This window comes from Triturus cristatus, chromosome 7 (assembly GCF_964204655.1).
Source record: "Triturus cristatus chromosome 7, aTriCri1.1, whole genome shotgun sequence".
In the NCBI taxonomy this organism is placed as follows: Eukaryota; Metazoa; Chordata; class Amphibia; order Caudata; family Salamandridae; genus Triturus; species Triturus cristatus.
In genome coordinates this window covers 485,947,877-485,967,167 of record NC_140590.1, presented here as the reverse complement: position 1 = coordinate 485,967,167, position 19,291 = coordinate 485,947,877, and the positions used below count along the sequence as shown (strand labels likewise).

The window sequence follows — 19,291 nt, the reverse complement described above, 5'->3', positions numbered from 1 at the left end:
TGATGACGTATGCATGTGAATATATCACCATGCATGCATGTGCATACAGCATGATGCAAACGCTTTTTTAAAAATTTGCTGTTCCAAGGTGATGGATGCCACTTTGAGCAGTATATAAAAGAAATACTCAAACGTGCGCAATTAGGTGTTTCGAAAACAGAGCTGCCCGTCTGTAAGTGGCAGCTGCCATCACCTTAAAAAATTGTAAATCGAAAAAAAATAATTCTTTAAGGACATTGATGAGAAGGTTGGGTAGACTGGACGGGGAATGATAACGGGAACGGAGGCAACTGGAAGTGGCAAGAGGAGTAACAGAGGAGACCGACGTGGGGAAGAATAAAACAAAAACGAAAAAATAAACAAAACAGGGCAGGGGAGGCCTTGGATGATCTGCCAGTTGTGAAAGGTTGGATCAACACAGAGCACACAAGGGACAGTATTTAAGGGGGAGGGTAAGAAAACAATGCACTCTTATGGAGTGCTGCAAAAAAAAGAAAAAAGTAGTTCCCTGAATGTGCGCAGTGGAAGGGTTCGAGTCACTCAATTAAAAGATTGGTGAAGAAGCTGTGGTCCAGGGGAGGTACAAATAAAAGTAGAGGAAGGAAAGTCATTGATAGGAAGCAAGTGAATGTGATTGACAAGAAAGCCAACCTATGGTAAGCAATGGCTGGGTCAAAGCCCTTTATAAGTTTCTGGTATTGTCTACAAGTTTTTCAGCAATAAACAACTAAAAGATGCTTCTTGGTGAGACCAAAAATAATTTTGTCTTGATGAATAAAAAACAAAAACAAAGTAAAAATATGCAAATGAAAATTTCCACCTGACAACGGGTGGAAAATAAGCAGCAGTAAATATTTGTCAAGAATAATACCTCTAGAAATCCAGGCCTGCGTTTATTTCCAGGACTACTCTTAAAGGCATTCACAATCCCCAATAAATCGGAAATGGCCTCAGTTTATTTCCAGGACTACTCTAAAAGGCATTCATAATCCCCAATAAATCGGAAATGTACTCCAGGTGTAGAAAGAAAAGAGTGGATTTCAGTTTTTTTTTTTAATTGGGGGAGATAGTTATCTTGACAGCAGGGTGCTCAATGACATGGAAAACTAGAACACATTTATGGTGATAGGTAGCAGGGAATCTGGAACCAGGGGCCGTATTACACATTATCACTGTTTTCGCCCGGCGCACCTTTCAAAAGGTGCGCCCGGCGCAAGCAGTGATAATGCACCCCATTATGGTGTATGCTCTGTCCCTAGGGCAGCCGCGAACTCGCGCTGTCCTCAGGGTAGCGCATTCATGTGAAAACAAGGATGCAAATGAGGGCACACCCTCTGTTGATAGCACTGGCGCTTTAAGTGCGCCAGCGCGATTGGTATTATAGAAGGGGACGCATAAGCATATGCACCCCCTTCTATAATACCGCAGTCCCCCGGGGTGTTCAAAGCGGGCGCAAATGCCCGTTGCGCCCCCGGGGCACCATCTGTAATACGGCCCCAGAAATGTTGGAAGACCTGGAGACTGAGAGGTGCCCATGCTTTACAAGTAGTAAATTACCCTAAAAAAGATGTACTAAGGATAACTCAAGTCACCTTGGAACAAGTTCTGTGATGTAATAGAGGCATGCGGCATTCGATGTTACTGTATAACATTTTCACAGGCTGCTACTTTCTGGAGATAGCAAAGGGAAAGAAGAATACCGTGTACATGTCCTGGGCCTTTTGCCATAGGCCTCTCCATCATCCCCAAATGGCAGCTATACAGTTGATGTCACTTTCGGCTGAGACTAAATAGGCTTTGCAGCTGGTTTATAGCCAGAACCAGCGACCTGTACATTAAATGCCAGATCTACATTTGGTTTCCCTATGCAGTATATGAGCCCTACGCTAAGCCAGCCTACTCATGTTGCTCTCTAGTGGATGAGAATGCTTTAACTTACTACTCCTATTAGGACTGCAATGTCTGTGCTGCATGGAGTTGGGGTAGTTAATTCTAAAGAAACATAATCAGTCATTGGGGCATGTACTAAATTGACGCATAGGCATCAGTGTCAATGTAGATTTTCCACAGCCTGGTGGGCAGAAAAACTGGATTATATTAAAGACACGGAGGGTAATATTGTGCAAAATCCTTTATTGCCACCACTATATACATTCGATGATCCTGGTTCTGCCTTGACCTCCCTCTCTCTGAAATCTGTCCTGCTTTTACCTGTTGATCTTGTGATTTCTGTCCTATGATGTTTCCTCTCCCAAAGTCTCCTTAAAGATGGTTGTTGATGTACTTTTTTTATTCTTGTTTACTGTTTTTCTCTTACCCTTCTGTTGTCTGTTCCCCCCGCAGCATGTGATTGTCACCCCGTGGGCGCGGCTGGCAAAACCTGTAATCAGACCACGGGCCAATGCCCCTGTAAAGATGGCGTGACTGGCATCACTTGCAATCGATGTGCCAAGGGCTACCAGCAAAGCCGATCGCCCATTGCCCCCTGCATAAGTATGTGGACCAATCTTTTTGAAATCTGTTGCATGGTGCAAAATAACCCAAAATTATCACCCACTAATTTCCTAACACATTCAGCACTTACTAATACAAGATTCTGCATGTCTTACATCTAACTTGTGTGCTTGTATAGAATACCAACAGAAACGTGTTTTTGTAAAACAGAAGGCTCATCCACACTCAAACCAGCAATCACAAATGTCTTTCCATCTACCTTCAATGAGGCAGAGCTACAGGGCGCCTTTTTTAAGGATTTTATTTACAGTTGCATTACAGTCAATGCGGTTATTATAATTTTAGTTTTTACTTCATTATCTTTTATCAGTTTGATAACTCTCGACACGTGTTTCACTCTTATTGCAAATGGTGGAATTCAGTTGAATACAATTGCCTATTCAGGGTTATATTAGCAGAGTACCTGTTAGTTTAACACCTATTTCTATAAAGGATGTCAATACTTGGTGACCTGCTGTCGGGTCAGTGGAATCCACATAATAAATTAATACGCACCCGGGCAGCAACCACAAATGCCTTTCATGTGTGTGCCACAAGTTAGGCAGAGCCTGAAATGCATTTTTTCCTTTGAATCTTCAGCTGCATTATGGCCAATGTAGTAGATTTATTTCTCAATAGACAACATATTAACATTAGTAGAGTGGACTTATGATTTCTACAATTAATGCCAAAATGACGGCAGACTCTCATAGTTTAACCATGCAAGACTGGTGGAAATTTATCAGGTATCCAGTGTCTATTACATATTTGCTTAGAAATTATTTATTCACTGACAAGACCACAATGGCGCTTAACTAAAATATGAAATTTGGAATGTATGCCTACCAATGAATTCCGAGTTGGAGAACTAGTGAGGCCCAGAATATTGCAAAAGAATGATGAGTTTTGTATGATGGTTTTATAATACCATAAGATAAGATGTCAAAAAGGGAGAGGATGTATGTAGCCTGACGGCTAGAGCGGCAGACCTCGAAACTAGGGACCCGGGTTCGATTCTGGGCAAATCAAAAATGAATGTGTCCTTATGTAATGCAACTGGTGCTCATGTAAAAGCGCTCTGATACCCGATACCTTCGGGTCAAGACTCGCTATTTAAAACTCAGGGGTAAAAAAACACCAGCATCTCGGTCATCTGACATTAGAAACGAAATATTAAAAACAATTTAAATGCGGGTTTATCAATCAGCTCTGTGACTGGATCTTTCTTAAATGGCATGCTCGTGGGTGGGACAATCTTAGGGAGATACTTTGGAGCTCTGAGTGTAGAGGAGAGGGACATCTTTCGCAATCCACGATGCTTACTGCTGCATGTGAGTAGGCATTGTCGTTGGAGCTGATAGACGACCTCCTGCCTGCTTGCACAAGCAGACCTGGGCTGTGGGCAGGGAGACATACACAATGGGACGGCAGACATGGCAAATGGTATTCGAGTGTAAGACACAGATAGCAGGGCAGGGAGATTCGGATGATGAGACATTGATATTTGGACACTGGGAAAGGCCAACGTGAATGCTAGGGCAGGGAGACTGATGCAGGGATAGGGAGACTGAGATGCTGGGGCAGTAAGAGTGAGATGCTGGGGCAGTAAGAGTGAGATGCTGGGGCAGGGGGAGTGAGATGTTGGGGCAGGGGGAGTGAGATGTTGGGGAAAGGAGAGTGGGATGCTGGGGCAGAGAGACTGAGATGCTGGAGCAGGGATACTAAGATGCAGGGACAGGGAGACTCAGATGCTGGGGCAGGGAGACTGAGGTGCTAGGGCAGGGAGACTAAGATGCTGGGGCAGGGAGACTGAGGTTCTGGGGCAGGGAGACTGAGGTTCTGGGGCAGGGAGACTGAGGTGCTAGGGCAGGGAGACTGATGCAGGGATAGGGAGACTGAGATGCTGGGGCAGTAAGAGTGAGATGCTGGGGCAGGGGGAGTGAGATGTTGGGGAAGAGAGAGTGGGATGCTGGGGCAGAGAGACTGAGATGCTGGAGCAGGGATACTAAGATGCAGGGACAGGGAGACTCAGATGCTGGGGCAGGGAGACTGAGGTGCTAGGGCAGGGAGACTCATGCAGGGAAAGGGAGACTGAGATGCTGGGGCAGTAAGAATGAGATGTTGGGGCAGGGAGAGTGAGATGTTGGGGCAGGGAGAGTGAGATGTTGGGGCAGGGAGAGTGAGATGCTGGGGCAGGGAGAGTGAGATGCTGGGGCAGGGAGACTCAGATGCTGGGGCAGGGAGACTGAGGTGCTAGGGCAGGGAGACTGAGGTGCTAGGGCAGGGAGACTGAGGTGCTAGGGCAGGGAGACTGAGGTGCTAGGGCAGGGAGACTGAGGTGCTAGGGCAGGGAGACTCAGATGCTGGGGCAGGTAGCTGCAGATGCTGGGGCAGGGAGACTCATGCTGGGTCAGGGAGACGCAGATGCTGGGGCAGGGAGACTGAGGTGCTGGGGCAGGGAGATTCAGATGCTGGGCCAGGGAGACGCAAATGCTGGGGCAGGGTGAATGAGATGCTGGGGCAGGGAGAATGAGATGCTGGGGCAGTGAGAATGAGATGCTGGGACAGGGAGAATGAGATGCTGGGGCAGGGAGAATGAGATGCTGGGGCGGGGAGAATGAGATGCTGGGGCGGGGAGAGTGAGATGCTGGGGACGGGAGACTGAGATGCTGGGGCAGGGAGAATGAGATGCTGGGGCAGGGAGAATGAGATGCTGGAGCAGGGAGAAAGAGATGCTGGGACAGGAAGACTAGGATGCTGGGGCAGTAAGAATGAGATGTTGGGGCAGGGAGAATGAGATGTTGGGGCAGGGAGAATGAGATGTTGGGGCAGGGAGAGTGAGATTCTGGGGCAGGGAGAGTGAGATGCAGGAGCAGGGAGAGTGAGATGCAGGAGCAGGGAGAGTGAGATGCAGGAGCAGGGAGAGTGAGATGCTGGGGCATGGAGAGTGAGATGCTGGGGCAGGGGGAATGAGATGCTGGGGCAGGGAGAGTGAGATGCTGGGGCAGGGAAAATGGGATGCTGGGACAGGGAGACTGAGATGCTGGAGCAGGGAGACTGAGATGCTGGGGCAGGGAGACTGAAATGCTGGGGCAGGGAAACTTAGATGCAGGGACAGGGAGACTGAGATGCTGGGGCAGGGAGACTGGGGTGCTGGGGCAGGGAGACTGATATGCTTGGGCAGGGAGACTCAGATGAAGGGGCAGGGAGACTCAGATGCTGGGGCAGGGAGACTGAGGAGCTGGGGCAGGGAGACTGAGGTGCTGGGCAGGGAGACGCAGATGCTGGGGCAGGGAGACGCAGGTGCTGGGGCAGGGAGACGCAGATGCTGGGGCAGGGAGACGCAGATGCTGGGGCAGGAAGAATGAGATGCTGGGGCAGGGAGACTGAGATGCTGGGGCAGGGAGACTGAGATGCTGGGGCAGGGAGACTGAGATGCTGGGGCAGGGAGACTGAGATGCTGGGGCAGGGAGACTGAGATGCTGGGGCAGGGAGACTGAGATGCTGGGGCAGGGAGAATGAGATGCTGGGGCAGGGAGAATGAGATGCTGGGGCAGGTAGAGTGAGTTGATGGGGCAGGGAGACTCATACTCTGGAGCAGGGAGAGTAGATACAGGGACAGGAGAACATGGAACCTGTGGAAGAGGGACATGGACACCAGGGCACTAGAATAGGGAGACATGGGTACTGAGACAGTGAGGCATTGATACCCAGTCCAAATGCAGACTGTGGGAGGAAATGCAGACGTGGCGACAAGGTAACAGATATGAAGACCTGAAAAGTACAGTCACAGATAGAGAAGCAGAGACACTGGTGCAGGGAGGCATGGACATTGGGACAGGGAAAGCAGACGCTGGGACAGAGTTAGACGAACAAAGGGCAGTGAGCTGATGATAAAGGAGACTGAAGACATCATCCTAAATACCAAGCAATGAGGCTCGGATGCTTGGACAGTGATATTCAGGTTCGGACTCAGGGAGACTTTGGATGATGGAAAAGAGAGAATCAGACACTGGAATAAGAAGGCGTGAACACTGGAAAGCATGTTGACTGGGACAGGAAAAAACGCACTGGGGGACAGTGATGCTCAAAACAAGAACACCTGGACAGGAGACAAACTAAGGGCTGAGAATCACTGAAAACTTCCCTCCCCTATATCAGCTTGCAGCTCTTTCAAAAAGATATCCATTCTGCTTTGTGCTCGGGGGACCTTTTAGGTGCTTTTTTGGGAATGGCCAAACACAGAAGTTCATTGGGGACTAGTGTGTTAAGTACCCCTGTCCCCCCAGCTTAGATTATGCCTCAGCAGTTCATCCAACCCTCGTAAATTCCGGCACACAAAACGCTATGTGATTGGAGCTCGCTTTGCTTCCCCGAGTGATAGGAATCGGAAAGGAACTGAGGAGACTGTGAGGGAAAGGTGTTCAAATTCTGAACCCCAAAATACCATGAACCTAGACACTGGGAAAGGTCTAGTGACAGCTGTAGCTTTACCCCGCTTGGAATGACACACCCTCATTAATTAAGCTATCAAAAGGGAAAAGAAATAGGTATAGAGGAATTAATATCTTATTTTTATTTTATCATGGGGAACAATCAATTACCCTATCATCAATGTACAATCATATACAAATATATTGTCCAAATTAATTCAAAACACACATCTGCCATGGGACCGATCTTTGAACATGCATTATTACAAAATTCAAATGCACAAGGACATATAAAAATACATATATGTTATGTCATGTGTTATGTTATGAATTTGATTAAGCGCGAACAGCTGCCCCAGCAACGAGGCGTCCCGGCGCTAAAAACCATAAAATACCTGCTGAGGGAAATGGGGAGGGAAAGACAGAGGGCCTAAGACAGTGGGAACAGATGAGTTTTAATTGCCTTCCGGAAGGCGGACAAGTTATTCAGGGAGCGAATGTTCGGTGGCAGGGAGTTCCAAAGTTTTGCCCCCAGAACTCTGAAGGAGCGGCCCCCAACACGACAGAGTTTCGTTCGAGGAACAGTCACAAGGTGTTGACCTAAAGAACGCAAATTGCGTTGAGGGATGTAAGGTACTAAGAGCGGGCGTAGAAGTTCAGGACATTCTGATTTAAGAATTTTAAAAGCAATAGTGAGAGTCTTGAATTGAATTCTAGATTCGATAGGAAGCCAGTGTAATCTTTGGATAGTAGCTCTGACGGAGCACCTACGGGGGAGGCCCACCACGGCCCTTGCCGCTGAGTTCTGTACCCGTTGCAGCCGTGCTATCTCTGCTTTATTGGCGCCTAAAAATAGAACACTGGCGTAATCCAACCGGGAGAGAATGATGGATTGGATTATTAGCTGGCGCGTTTTGGAATCAAAGAAACCGAGTATTGGGTTGAGGCTCCTCAGCAGGCCCACACAAGTAGCAGCCACTTTCTTTGTGTGGGTCTGAAAACTAAGCGAGGAGTCCAGCCATACACCCAAGTTTTTCACCAGAGTTTTCAGTGATGGGATGGGGCCATGCAAGGAAGGCCACCAGTGATCACTCCAATAACTGGAGTTTTTTCCGAGGAGCAGCACCTCCGTTTTCCCAGCGTTCAGCTGTAGGCAGTTGCCCGTCATCCACTGGGCAACTGCAGCCAGGCCATCCCTAAATCTCGTGGCCGAAATAGAGGGGCCTCAGTGAGAGTGATGACCAGCTGCGTGTCGTCAGCGTACGACACCAGCGTGAGGTCCCACTCTTTGGCCACTGCCGAGAGAGGCTTCACATAGAGGTTAAAAAGGGATGGACTGAGTGCAGAGCCCTGGGGGACTCCTTGGCCGATGGAGTGGGACCGGGAGATAAACGGAGGAGCTGAGATCCGATAGGATCTGTCCTTCAAGAATGAGCGGAACCAGTCAAGGGCGAGATCACTAATCCCTATCGCCTCAAGGCATTTTAGCAAGATGTTATGGGAAACCGTATCAAAGGCTGCGCTGAGATCAAGCAGAATCAGCGCAGCACTCTGACCGGCATCTAGTATATTCCGGAGGTGTTCGATGGTGGACAAAAGGGCAGACTCAGTACTATGACCTGGCCTAAACCCATTCTGAGATGGGTCCAAGATGTTGTTTTGGACCATGTGGTGGGACAGGACAATATTCACGTGGGCTTCTGCTAACTTAGACACCCAGGGGAGCAGCGAAATTGGGTCTAAAGTTTTCCAACTTTGTGGGGTCTAAAGAAGGCTTTTTAATAATAGGGGTGACCCATGCTTGTTTCCAGCAGGTTGGGACCACAGCCGAGGAAAAGGAGAGATTGAGTCGCGTGGCCAGGGAAGGGAGAAAAAAATCTAAAGACTCAAGAAATTGGGCCGGTCTCATGGGATCTGAAGGGGAGCCGGACTTAACCTTTCTACAAAGTTTGGCTAGGTTGTCATGGGAAATTTCAGGTAAGAGTGACAGCCTAGTGCCCTTGATAGGTGGATTAACGGGGTTAGTGAGGTCGGGAAAGTCCTGTGAGAAGGCACTATAAATTTTCCTCACCTTATCTATAAAGAAAACGGCGAGATCCTCACACTGCTGTGTGGAGGTAATACAGGAAGCTGGATTGCCGCAATTTTGAAGTTTTTGCACCAATTTAAAAATAGTTTTTGTAGGATTAGTGCTGGAGTTGATTTCTTTTGCGTAGAAGGACGCGCGCGCAGCGCGTATGGCTTTGTGATAGAGTTTTAATTTGGACAGGTAAAGAGCTTTATCCCTGTCTTTGTACTCCTTTCTCCAACTACGCTCAGCTACTTTACACTCTTTCCGCATAATTTTCAGATTTTCATTATACCATGGGTTGGAGGGGGAGCTACGTCCTTTAGTCCATTTAGCTGGTATAAGGGTGTCAAGTCCTTTAGTAATCCAGTCCTGGAAAGCAGCATAGGACGTGTTGATATCCTTAGTAGCTTTGTGATGGAATTCTCCTAAAGTGGTGAGAAGGTCACCAGTTTGTAGTTTATGCCATGGTCTCTTAAGACAAGAGGTAGACACTTCTTTATTGGGCAATTCTCTTACCATTATCGTAAATCTGATAAGAAAGTGGTCAGTCCATCCCATGGGTTTGGGTGGGTCAGCCCTGGCCTCCGGGATATTGATGAAGACAGGGTCTAGTAAATGACCAGCGGAGTGTGTGGTGGTATGAATAAGTGGATTTAACTGCAAGGCTGTAAAATCCGTCAGAAGATTTTTGATGGTGGGGTCTAAAATGGAGTCGAAGTGGAGGTTAAGATCTCCCAGTATAGTAAAGTTAGGCGAGGTCCCTACTAGGGCATGAGCCACCTCTAGAAGTTCCTCAATAAACTTAGAGGTGGGTCCCGGAGGTCGATAGATGTAGAGCCCGGAGAGGGCAAAGTGGGGGCCCGTAGTGATTTTAAAACGAGCACTTTCACACCCCTCGATGTCTTCCTTCATAAAAGAGCAGGTGTATAGCGTTCGGTATATGACAGCTATACCACCTCCCCTAGTGTCTCTATTGATAGACTTCAAAGAGAAGCCCTCCGGCAGCGTGAGGCTCGGGATGCTGGTCAGATCGTCCTGGAGCCAGGTTTCACATAAAAATAGAATATCCGGATTCTCGTCAGTTAAGAGAGTATTAACTTCAGGATGGTGTTTTACAAGCGACCTGACATTTAGCTGGAGGACCGTGAGGGGAGTATGTTTTGGCACACTGGCTTTGTGTCCAGATAAGCAACGTTTGGATGTGTCAAAGTTGCAGGACTTACATTGTAGGCCAGTCTGTCCAAGGCAGCCGACTAACTTGTCACGTCTCTGGGCCAAGTTCAGAGCGAGGAGACGCTCCCTATCATATCGGTAAACATTCCGTGGAGTTTGAGCAGGGGGACAGGCGAGAGGCGATGTCTTGGCAATGACTGGCGTAGACGGGCTTGCCTTAGGCGCGCCTTTGGCGCGCAAACGGCGCGCCCGCTGCGCCCATCCGCTGCGCGTACGGTGAATACACATATTATCAAGGGGAAGGAAGGGTGGGGGGGGGCGTGGCCTCAAAGTGGGCGTGGCCTCGCGGCTCGCCGGCAATGGCGGCGGGAATTGTTTGGTGCTCGAGTCCGCAACCAGCGCTGAATCCGCTGTGCGGTGAGCTCAAGGAGCAGAGTCCTGAGGTGCCAGAAAAGGGTGAGTGCTATTAAAATCAGCAAGTAATAGTGACACACAATTTTTTTAAAAAGCAGATAACTCCCAGCTTCCGCCTCAGGAGGATACGTGGTATATTAACATATACATCAATTCCTGAGTCACGGTGGCAGACTGAATGGTAGCTATTTCTATGGTCACAACCCTCTCACTGTCCATTATAACAAGGAATGGGCCTACTTTTTGATCCTTATTATAATTTTTCACCTTTTTGGTTGGCTTAGTGGTGCATTATCCTTTGGGCAGTAGAATAGAGACCCAGCATGCGCTGTATAATCAATGGAATAGATGTGTATGTTAATATACATATATCTATAGATTTATTTAGACTGGTTCCATTGCCCTTGTCCTGAGAAGGCCAAGAAGAATTTTAAGGCTGAAACGTGTCCGCGTCGACAACTTTTATAAAGGAGTCTCTATTAAAACAAAGAAAGTGTAAATTGAACTGTTCAAGCACAACAGAGTAAAGGGTAATAAGGTGGATTTACCCAGTGTGCTTAAAAGACTACCTCTGAGTGTATCACCCAGAATACATGTGTGAAAATTAGATATCGAAAAATGTGGATATTGGCAACGTAGAGTTTAGTTTATAATTGTTTGTGTTGTTTATGTTTCATGTATATGTATTTTTGTATGTCCTTGTGCTTTTGAATTTTGTAATAATGTATGTTCAAAGATCGGTCCCATGACAGATGTGTGTTTTGAATTAATTTGGACAATATATTTGTATATGATTGTACATTGATGATAGGGTAATTGATTGTTCCCTATGATAAAATAAAAATATGATATTAATTCCTCCATACCTATTTCTTTTCTCTTTTGATAGTATTTTATACCCAGGTATAGGAGGGTGATTTGGGTAAAACCCCTTGTTTATTACTATACTCATTAATTAAGCAGCATAGAAGAGCAGCGTGCAAAGTGGTGCCTAGACTCTGTGTGTCTTCAGATGAGGGGTTGCCTTTTTTCTGTCGACTCAAACTCTTTAAGAGGGTAACCTTATGAACCCTAGTAGCAACAAATGAAAATGGGCAGGAAAAAGATCTGCTTCCTCCTGGAAGGAAACTTTAATTAATATTCTATGGACTGACCGCAATCTTTGGAAGGGTAGATCATGAAGGTCATTCACGTCCCATCCTGGAATTCATAGCATCTTCTTATCAAATGATAAAGCCCAAGTTTGATATATTTGTCCCAGCAATGTACACCATTCCCAATCCATGCCACTAACAGCTGGTGGAATAACCCGATCTGCGCAGAACATCCCTATGGGTGCAGAACATCCCTATTTATTTATTTTATTTATAAAGTGTTATATAGCGCGAACTTGATCCCGAAGGATATCAGAGTGCTTTACAATTTGAGGCAACGGTGACAAATCAAAACATGAGTCTAACATGGGGAATCTAAAAGGTATTGAATCACATAGTACACACATAAGAGCTCATTTATAAACCTGAGTGAATGAGTAGGAATGGGCTATGCGATGGAGCATAGAGACATAATGGGGGTACGTACAATAATCATGTACAGGAATAATAACCAGTACCAAAACAATAATCAAAACATGAGTCAAATGGGGAGTCTAATAGGCATTGAATCAAATGTTGCACATCTAACAGATCATTTATACATCTGGGTGAACGAGGAATGGGCTAGACGATGGAGCATAACGACTTAAGGGGAGTAAATTCAATAATCATGTACAGGAATAATAACCAAAACAAAAATAATGATCATATACAAGAATAATAACCAATACTATAGTATGTCCGATGTACTTAGAGCTAAAAATTGCCCCTCATCTTAAGGTAAAGACTTGAATCTTTTTGCTTCCAGTTTGAAAGCAGCCTTGGATGAGATTCTCCGAATTTCCGGTGGAAGAGAGTTCCAAATTTTAGGAGCAGCGCCAGAGAAGGCTTGTTGGCATGTTCTCTTTTTGTGGAAGATCTGTGGTTTCAAGAGGAGGGAATTAGCACTCCTAGACAGTCTATCCCCCCCTGATAATTCTAGTTTTTGTGCAAGGTAGATGGGAGTTTTGAAGTGAAGGGCTTTGTGTGATAGGCAGGCAATCTTCAGTTGAATTCTAGCTTCGTAGGGTAGCCAGTTTAGCGATTTTAAAACCGGGGAGATGTGTGCATTTCGCTTGGTGCCCGTGATCAATCTGGCCGCAGCGTTCAGAGAGGCCTTTAGGGGGGCCAAAGTATATTTGGGGAGGCCACATAGCGTAGCACTGCCATAGTCAAGTCTATGCAAAACAAGCGCTTGGACCACTTGCTTGAAATCTGCTTGAGGTAGGAAAGGTTTGAGACTCCTGAGTTTTCTCAGAAGGTGGTTAGCTCCCTTGCACACGTTGCTAATGTGAGTCTTCATCTTCAGATGCTTGTCCAGGGTAATTCCTAGAGATTTAGCTGAGTCGATAATGCGGGGGGAGCAGTTGAAGGCGGTGAGTTGGTTCATTTATAGGTCGATATTAGGGGTATGTTTCGGGGGAGAAATGAGGAGGAATTCTGTTCTGGAGGTGTTTAGCAGGAGGTGGTTTGCAGTTAACCAGTTTTGGGTAATCAGTAGGGTGGAGTGCGGAACATACCATCAAGCGCAGACACCTCAGAATGGACCAGACGACACAGATGCCGAGCAGTGTGCTGAATGCGGCATCTCAGAACATGCCGCTTGTAAATGCATAAGCTCTCCGGTAAGCTCCTGACCCTCCATTTGGCACAGATGTAACATAGATCCTCCATTTTCCAGGCAGAGTACCATTCTTTCAGGGACTATTCCTGATCCAGACGTTTACTGAATGTGTTGGATTAACATCTGGACCAGCTGTGGTGGTATCCAGGGCATCTGTATGAAATTATCAGATTTGAGCATAATTGGTTCAGGTCGGGAACTGAGGTTGCCCCTAAATCAAGTGACCAGTTCTTTATACCCGACGACTACATTTGTTCCTATTTTAAATAACAGTCTGAAGCCCTAGGTAGTCAAAGTGGAGTGGCTCTGGCCTCTTCCTGGTGTGTGATTGGGAGCTTGCCACAATCTGGCCATATTCACACTCAACACCTGGCTCCAGGTACCTCTTCTTTAAGCGTCTGTGCTGGTGCAGAATTCACCACATCTAGTGAGATTGTGGATGACCTTGCCTCCTTCATGAATCTGGTTCCACCAGGTAATAGCCATGTCGTTTGCAGAGCACAAAAATATGTCATTGTACTGCATCGTGGCTAGAGGCTGTTTTGGCAGGCTTGAGATCTTTAAATATATAGACACCTCAGCTGGCAGAAAGCAGGAGATCTGCCAGGGTGAGATGTTCAGTGTAGGAGAGGCGGGGAAGCCTTGGCAATCATTAATGCAAAGGAATGACTTTGGCAAGAAGGGCATACCTGGGAGGTCTCTAGGCTTGCAGAGTGAGCACCACCCCAGCATTCTGCAGCCAAGTTGTGGGTGACACCTGGGCCTTAAAGTGAAGATCAATTCCACTGTGACACCAAAACATGGAGAGCTATTTTGTAACACGATATCTCTGATTATACGAAAAGGTGGCAGCGAGTCAGTAGCTCTATTCGACCGAGGTTCTCTTTGGATGATTTGATAAAGCACTGTACATTCTGAAAGTAAACCACAAACACCCCAAGGAGGCGCGCATATCTCCGTTTGCACAATGACCAAAAAAGAACGGTTTGTCCAGTGTGCACAATCCCCCTAACCAGTGAGGGATACATTTTTCCTCTGCACAATACCCTAGTAAAGCAATACAAGCTACCAAGAGTCCACAAGACCCCAGTAAAGCACAAGTGTTTAGTTAGCACTAAGCCTGCATGAAGCACAGATGATCCGTTCACACCATGCCTCTTTAAACCACATACTTCCGGGTTTGTTCAATGACACGTCACAGCTAGCAAAATGCACCGGTATAACAAACATTTCCCAAGTTGAACAGTGATTCACTAAAGCACACGCAGTTGTTTCTTGTGCTTTCTTTAGCACCAAACATAGTGCTTGGCAACCACTGCAGATCACATTGTTTAGAAGTCCTGGAAATTGACGATTGACACCATTAGGGGTGATAATATGGCATAGTTTGTGAGTAAATGAGGTTTGAGAACATGTTTTTACCCAACAAGATAAGCTTCTGGTTTATGAAGGGGTTGTGCCAGTCTCGTAGGTCAGTTTATCATAGGGGATTTTGTCTATTAGTGGCAGAAGGGAGCTGTCAAAGCCTTCTATGTACTGCTCCAGGGTAAAACACTTGGGGCCAGATGTACGACTGTTTTTAGCGGTCGCAAATGGGAAATCGGCCAATTTGCCACCGCAAAAAATGGTGGTGGTTTGTACAAACGCTATTTTGCGAGTTGGTGGCTCACAAAATAGTGTTTGCGAGTCGCATCCCTTCCTAATAGCGAGTCAGAATAGTATGCACCATTATTTTGCGACCGCATTTGCGGTCATAAAACACACGCATTTTACCACCTACTTCAAGTAGGTGGTAAGTCGCTTGCAAACGGGAAGGGGTCCCCAGGGGACCTCTTCCCCTTTGTGAATGGATGCGAAAATATTTTTTAAGAGCAGGCAGTGGTCCAACAGACCACTGCCTACTCCTAAAAAATGAAACAGAAACATTTATTTTTTATAAAATGCATTCTATTTTCCTTTAAGGAAAACGGACTATTTTTTTTAAAATCCCGCTTTGTTGAAAAAGCAGGCAGAGACATGGTGGCCTGCTGACCCCAGTCACCACCATCCCTGCGAATGTTGGCCATTCCCAATGGGTCGCAAATTGTGACCTGCCTCATGAATATTCATGAGGCAGGTCATTTGCGACCCCATTAGGAACCGCAAACAGTGTCTGAGACACTGTTGTACATTCCATTTTGCGAGTCGCAAATTGCAAGTCGCAAAACATCACAATTCGCGATTCGCAAAATAGAATGGTCGTACATCTGGCCCAGTTGCGGCCCATGGTGGGAGTGCCGCCGGGCGCTCACGTGGGGCGGGGGAGGGGCAGAGTGGGGGGTAGTAAACTACGGATTACCGCCGATTAGAAGTAAGTAAGCATATAAATAAATAAAACAAATTACATTGCGCGTGTTGCATCTCATTCCCCCACCCCACGTCAGCGCCCGTTTGCTCTCCCACCACGGGCCGCAACTGATCTGGCCCCAATTGCATGGTTTATACCATGCACCGGTTTTGTATTTGCTACCTGGTCTTTATAGTGACCCTTGCAAAGCTCAAGCTGCACAGTTTGTGCGGTGCCCCGGTGAGAACATACAGTCCACTTTACCAAGCCCCTCCTTAAGGCATACACTGCATCGCTGGCACAATGCCCGAGTAAAGGATACTTTGCCCAAACTGCACACTAGCACAGGAAAGCATTCAATTGCCACTTAGCACAGTGGTAGAGGAAAATCATAGATTGCGCAGTTTGCAAAAGTCTTCAGTAAAAGCACAAATGCTCCTGTTTGCACAAAGCCTCATTGAAGTACTCACCGCTCAGTTTGCAGCGTGCCTGGGTAAAACAGCTGGAGCCCAAATTACTCAATGTCCCAATATTACAATAATACCACAGTGAGGTAGCTTTTCCCATTTCACATCCTGCCCGGTGTACAGCACTTTGCCCACGTACAGCAACTGTAGAACACACATGCGTAGTTTCCACAACACCCAGCGAAACCCATTGCTCGTTTTGCATAGTACCCTAGCAACGCACAAACTGCACAATTCAACTAAATGACACATTACACAGATTGCAGTATGACCCAGCACATCACATCATCTAAGCACATTTGCACAATGCCACGGGAACATACACATTGCTCAATTTGAGATACGCCTCAGTAAAGTGTAGGACATAATGCACAGTGACCTAGGGAAACATATATTGCCCAGAATGCACAATGTTCTGTATATACTGGCTTTTCACCCTGTCATCCCTTCCCCACACCACGGCAGAGCAGCATTTACCTACTTCGGACAAAGAACAGGAGAATCTAATCCTCCTGACCACGTCTCTCAGTTGTGTTGCATGGAGAACCTGCTGGTGCTGTACACGAGGTGCCTCCAGCCTCCTCTCGTGCAAGGAAAAGCAATGGTGGTGCCTGGTTACTGGGGAGGCCTCTCAGCTGCTGACATCTGTGGTCCCGCTTCTACAGCACCTGACCAGACCATCCCCTTACTGTCATTCAGGTACAGAGAACAGACTCCTGTTCTCCAATGAGAAGAATTTGAAAACTTGTATAGACACCCACAACCTCTGTACCAGTGCTTAATTTGAGCCCGTGGTTTCTGGTGCTCGGTCCCAGCACTTAATTGTCAACACCGGCCCTTATGACAGTCTGCCACATGGTGGAGCTGTCTGATTTACAGATTTACATTTACATCAACAGTTTATTGATTCAATATGCATTAAAAATAACTCATACCTTGCTGAGCAAGCCATTCTTACAGCTTTGGTGGCCTAGAATAGTCTGAATCATCACACTTGTCTGTGTGAGGTGGTTAGCTGTTGGGTTGGTACTGTCACTGGCAACGCTGGCAAGGGCAATGGGTGGTGCAAGCTGCAGTGGCCTCCTGAGGAGGGCACTAGTACCTTTATGTATATATTTTTTTTTTACAAATTAAGCACAGTTCGGTACCAACTATTTGTGGGGAAAAATTAACTTTATAACCGGACGAGACAATTATTATTTTTCTGTAAAATTACAGGACCAATTTGCTCTGGTATTTGAAAAACAACATTTCACAAAGAAACCACAGTCTCTCTTTAATTTGGTGTATATTCATTTAGACATTTCTCAGAAACTACTGCCAAAGAAGTTTAACAATGGAATCATTTGTTTGATAAGAATTCATAGAAAAATGTGACAGATGGCACATGTACCACATTTTTGATGTTTTCTCAAATTCAGGGAACCTTTTTTCTTTTCAAGGTGTCTGTACTAAGTAATCTCTGATTTTCTACCAAACTTACTGAAATGATTAAATATTCTATGGGAATTAAAATTGAAAGGGTCAAATTTCCATCTCTCTAATCCTAAAGTGCTAATCCACATGAAACTTGGCAATCAGCCAGGTAGTTAGATGCATTTTATGTTTGGAAAAAAAACATTTTGGTAAATTGTACATGGTATTAAATGTTAACTGGGTATGATAGGGGAATTTATGGGCTGCCAATAACAAATGACCATATATCACTTCTCTGTCATTGGCAGTGGGGGTGTGTTTGGCATATTTTTGGAGAGGCTAAATTGCCCATATCCAGGTTTCTGGTTGAGGACGTACATCTCAGCCTAGTAGAACTAGCATCTTCATCTAGATCACATGTTCAGAAGCTCTTCCCCATGCATTATTAAAATTGTATATGTAAAGATTATACTACCCAATCAAAAAAACTGCAGGTTTTACCATTTAATTTGGTATGGGAACACCTGAATAGTGACTCACAGATCTGAAGTGGTTTCATGGTCAGTTCAACAAATAATAAACGCTGAGGCTAGAGCAGCCAGATGTTATTAATCTGTTTCAAAATGATGGCTTTAGACTCTTAGATACTATTCTTGGCTGAAAGTGTAAGGACAAATAACGTATTTTGGAGTCTGTTGCCCACTGTAGCCTGCTCCTGTTCTGGAAATGTTCACGTGCCCTGGCACCCAAATTAGCTGATCTTGTCCTTATATTAGCATCAGGTTTGATAAAGCCGGCGGACTGGCTGCTGTTCCAGTTTGCAAAAACTAGTCCATTTAGAGGAGCTGAGACTACTCACTCAGATCGAACTAAAGCTCCTGCCCACTTATTTCAGTGACAATGTAACGTAACACCCGTTTGGTTTTTAGCCTACAAACATGTGAACAGTAAATACTTTTCCTGTGTTTTGGCGACCGGCTGCCACTTTTTTTGTACGGGTACCTGGTGCGCACCATCTCTTTTAAATTATTGATTTATTGCATTTGTAGGCCATTGATATCTAAGATCAGAAACAATTCCTTAAGGGATGATAAAATGTGTGCTTCATAATGTAGTGGTGGGGAGGAAGAAGTGGAGAAGGCTTTTGGGTTTTATCCTGTTATAGGAAAAGGCAAGCTTTGAGAAAAGCTTATGACCAGAATTCCATAGCAGGGGAGTGAGGAGGGTGAAAGAGTGAAAACAGGTTTAAGCACACGTGGGAGCCGCATGGTGAGCAGAAGGGAGAGGGCAAGAAGAGACATGGGGCTGGAGCAAGACCATGAACAGATTTAAAGATGGTACAAAGTTATCAGAAGTAGATACGTCGAGGGACAGGCACCCAGTAAAGGTGTGGGAGAAAGAGGGAAAAGTCATGGAAGGAAGAAAATTGTTTCAAAGTTGCACGGTTGAATTTTGTGAATTTTATGGGGCTGGTTGGGTTGAAAAAGGTGAGCAAGAAGACTAAAGAGAGCATTACAGTAGTTGACACATGAAAGAATAAGTGCCAGTGAGACAAAAAGAGAAGTGTCAATAGGGAGGAAGAAATAGATTTGGTGAAATTTCCATTCTTGGGATCTGTAGAAATGGAAGACAAGAGATATCAAAAGAGAAAAAGGGAAAATGATCAAATGGGATCCTCAAATTGTGAGCAGGCATGGAGAAGGGGAAAGCAGAAGAAGATGAGAAATAAAGAAAGTTGTAA

The 19,291-nt window shown here is 45.9% G+C and overlaps 2 protein-coding genes across 7 annotated transcripts in view; one reads left to right on the top strand and one right to left on the bottom strand.

Annotated features, from left to right (window-relative positions):
• Positions 1-19,291, top strand: part of NTN1 (netrin 1) — a 610,189-nt gene that overhangs the window by 454,554 nt on the left and 136,344 nt on the right. For 5 of the 6 annotated variants that reach the window (XM_085616826.1, XM_085616827.1, XM_085616823.1 and 2 more), the window contains exon 4: positions 2,344-2,493. The exons of the other annotated variant lie outside the window; for it this stretch is intronic. In XM_085616826.1, coding sequence (XP_085472952.1) covers positions 2,344-2,493 — 150 coding nt within the window. The remainder of the gene's footprint in view (positions 1-2,343; positions 2,494-19,291) is intronic. 6 annotated transcript variants of the gene reach the window in all.
• Positions 1-19,291, bottom strand: part of LOC146809962 (uncharacterized) — a 483,309-nt gene that overhangs the window by 342,965 nt on the left and 121,053 nt on the right. The window lies entirely within an intron of this gene.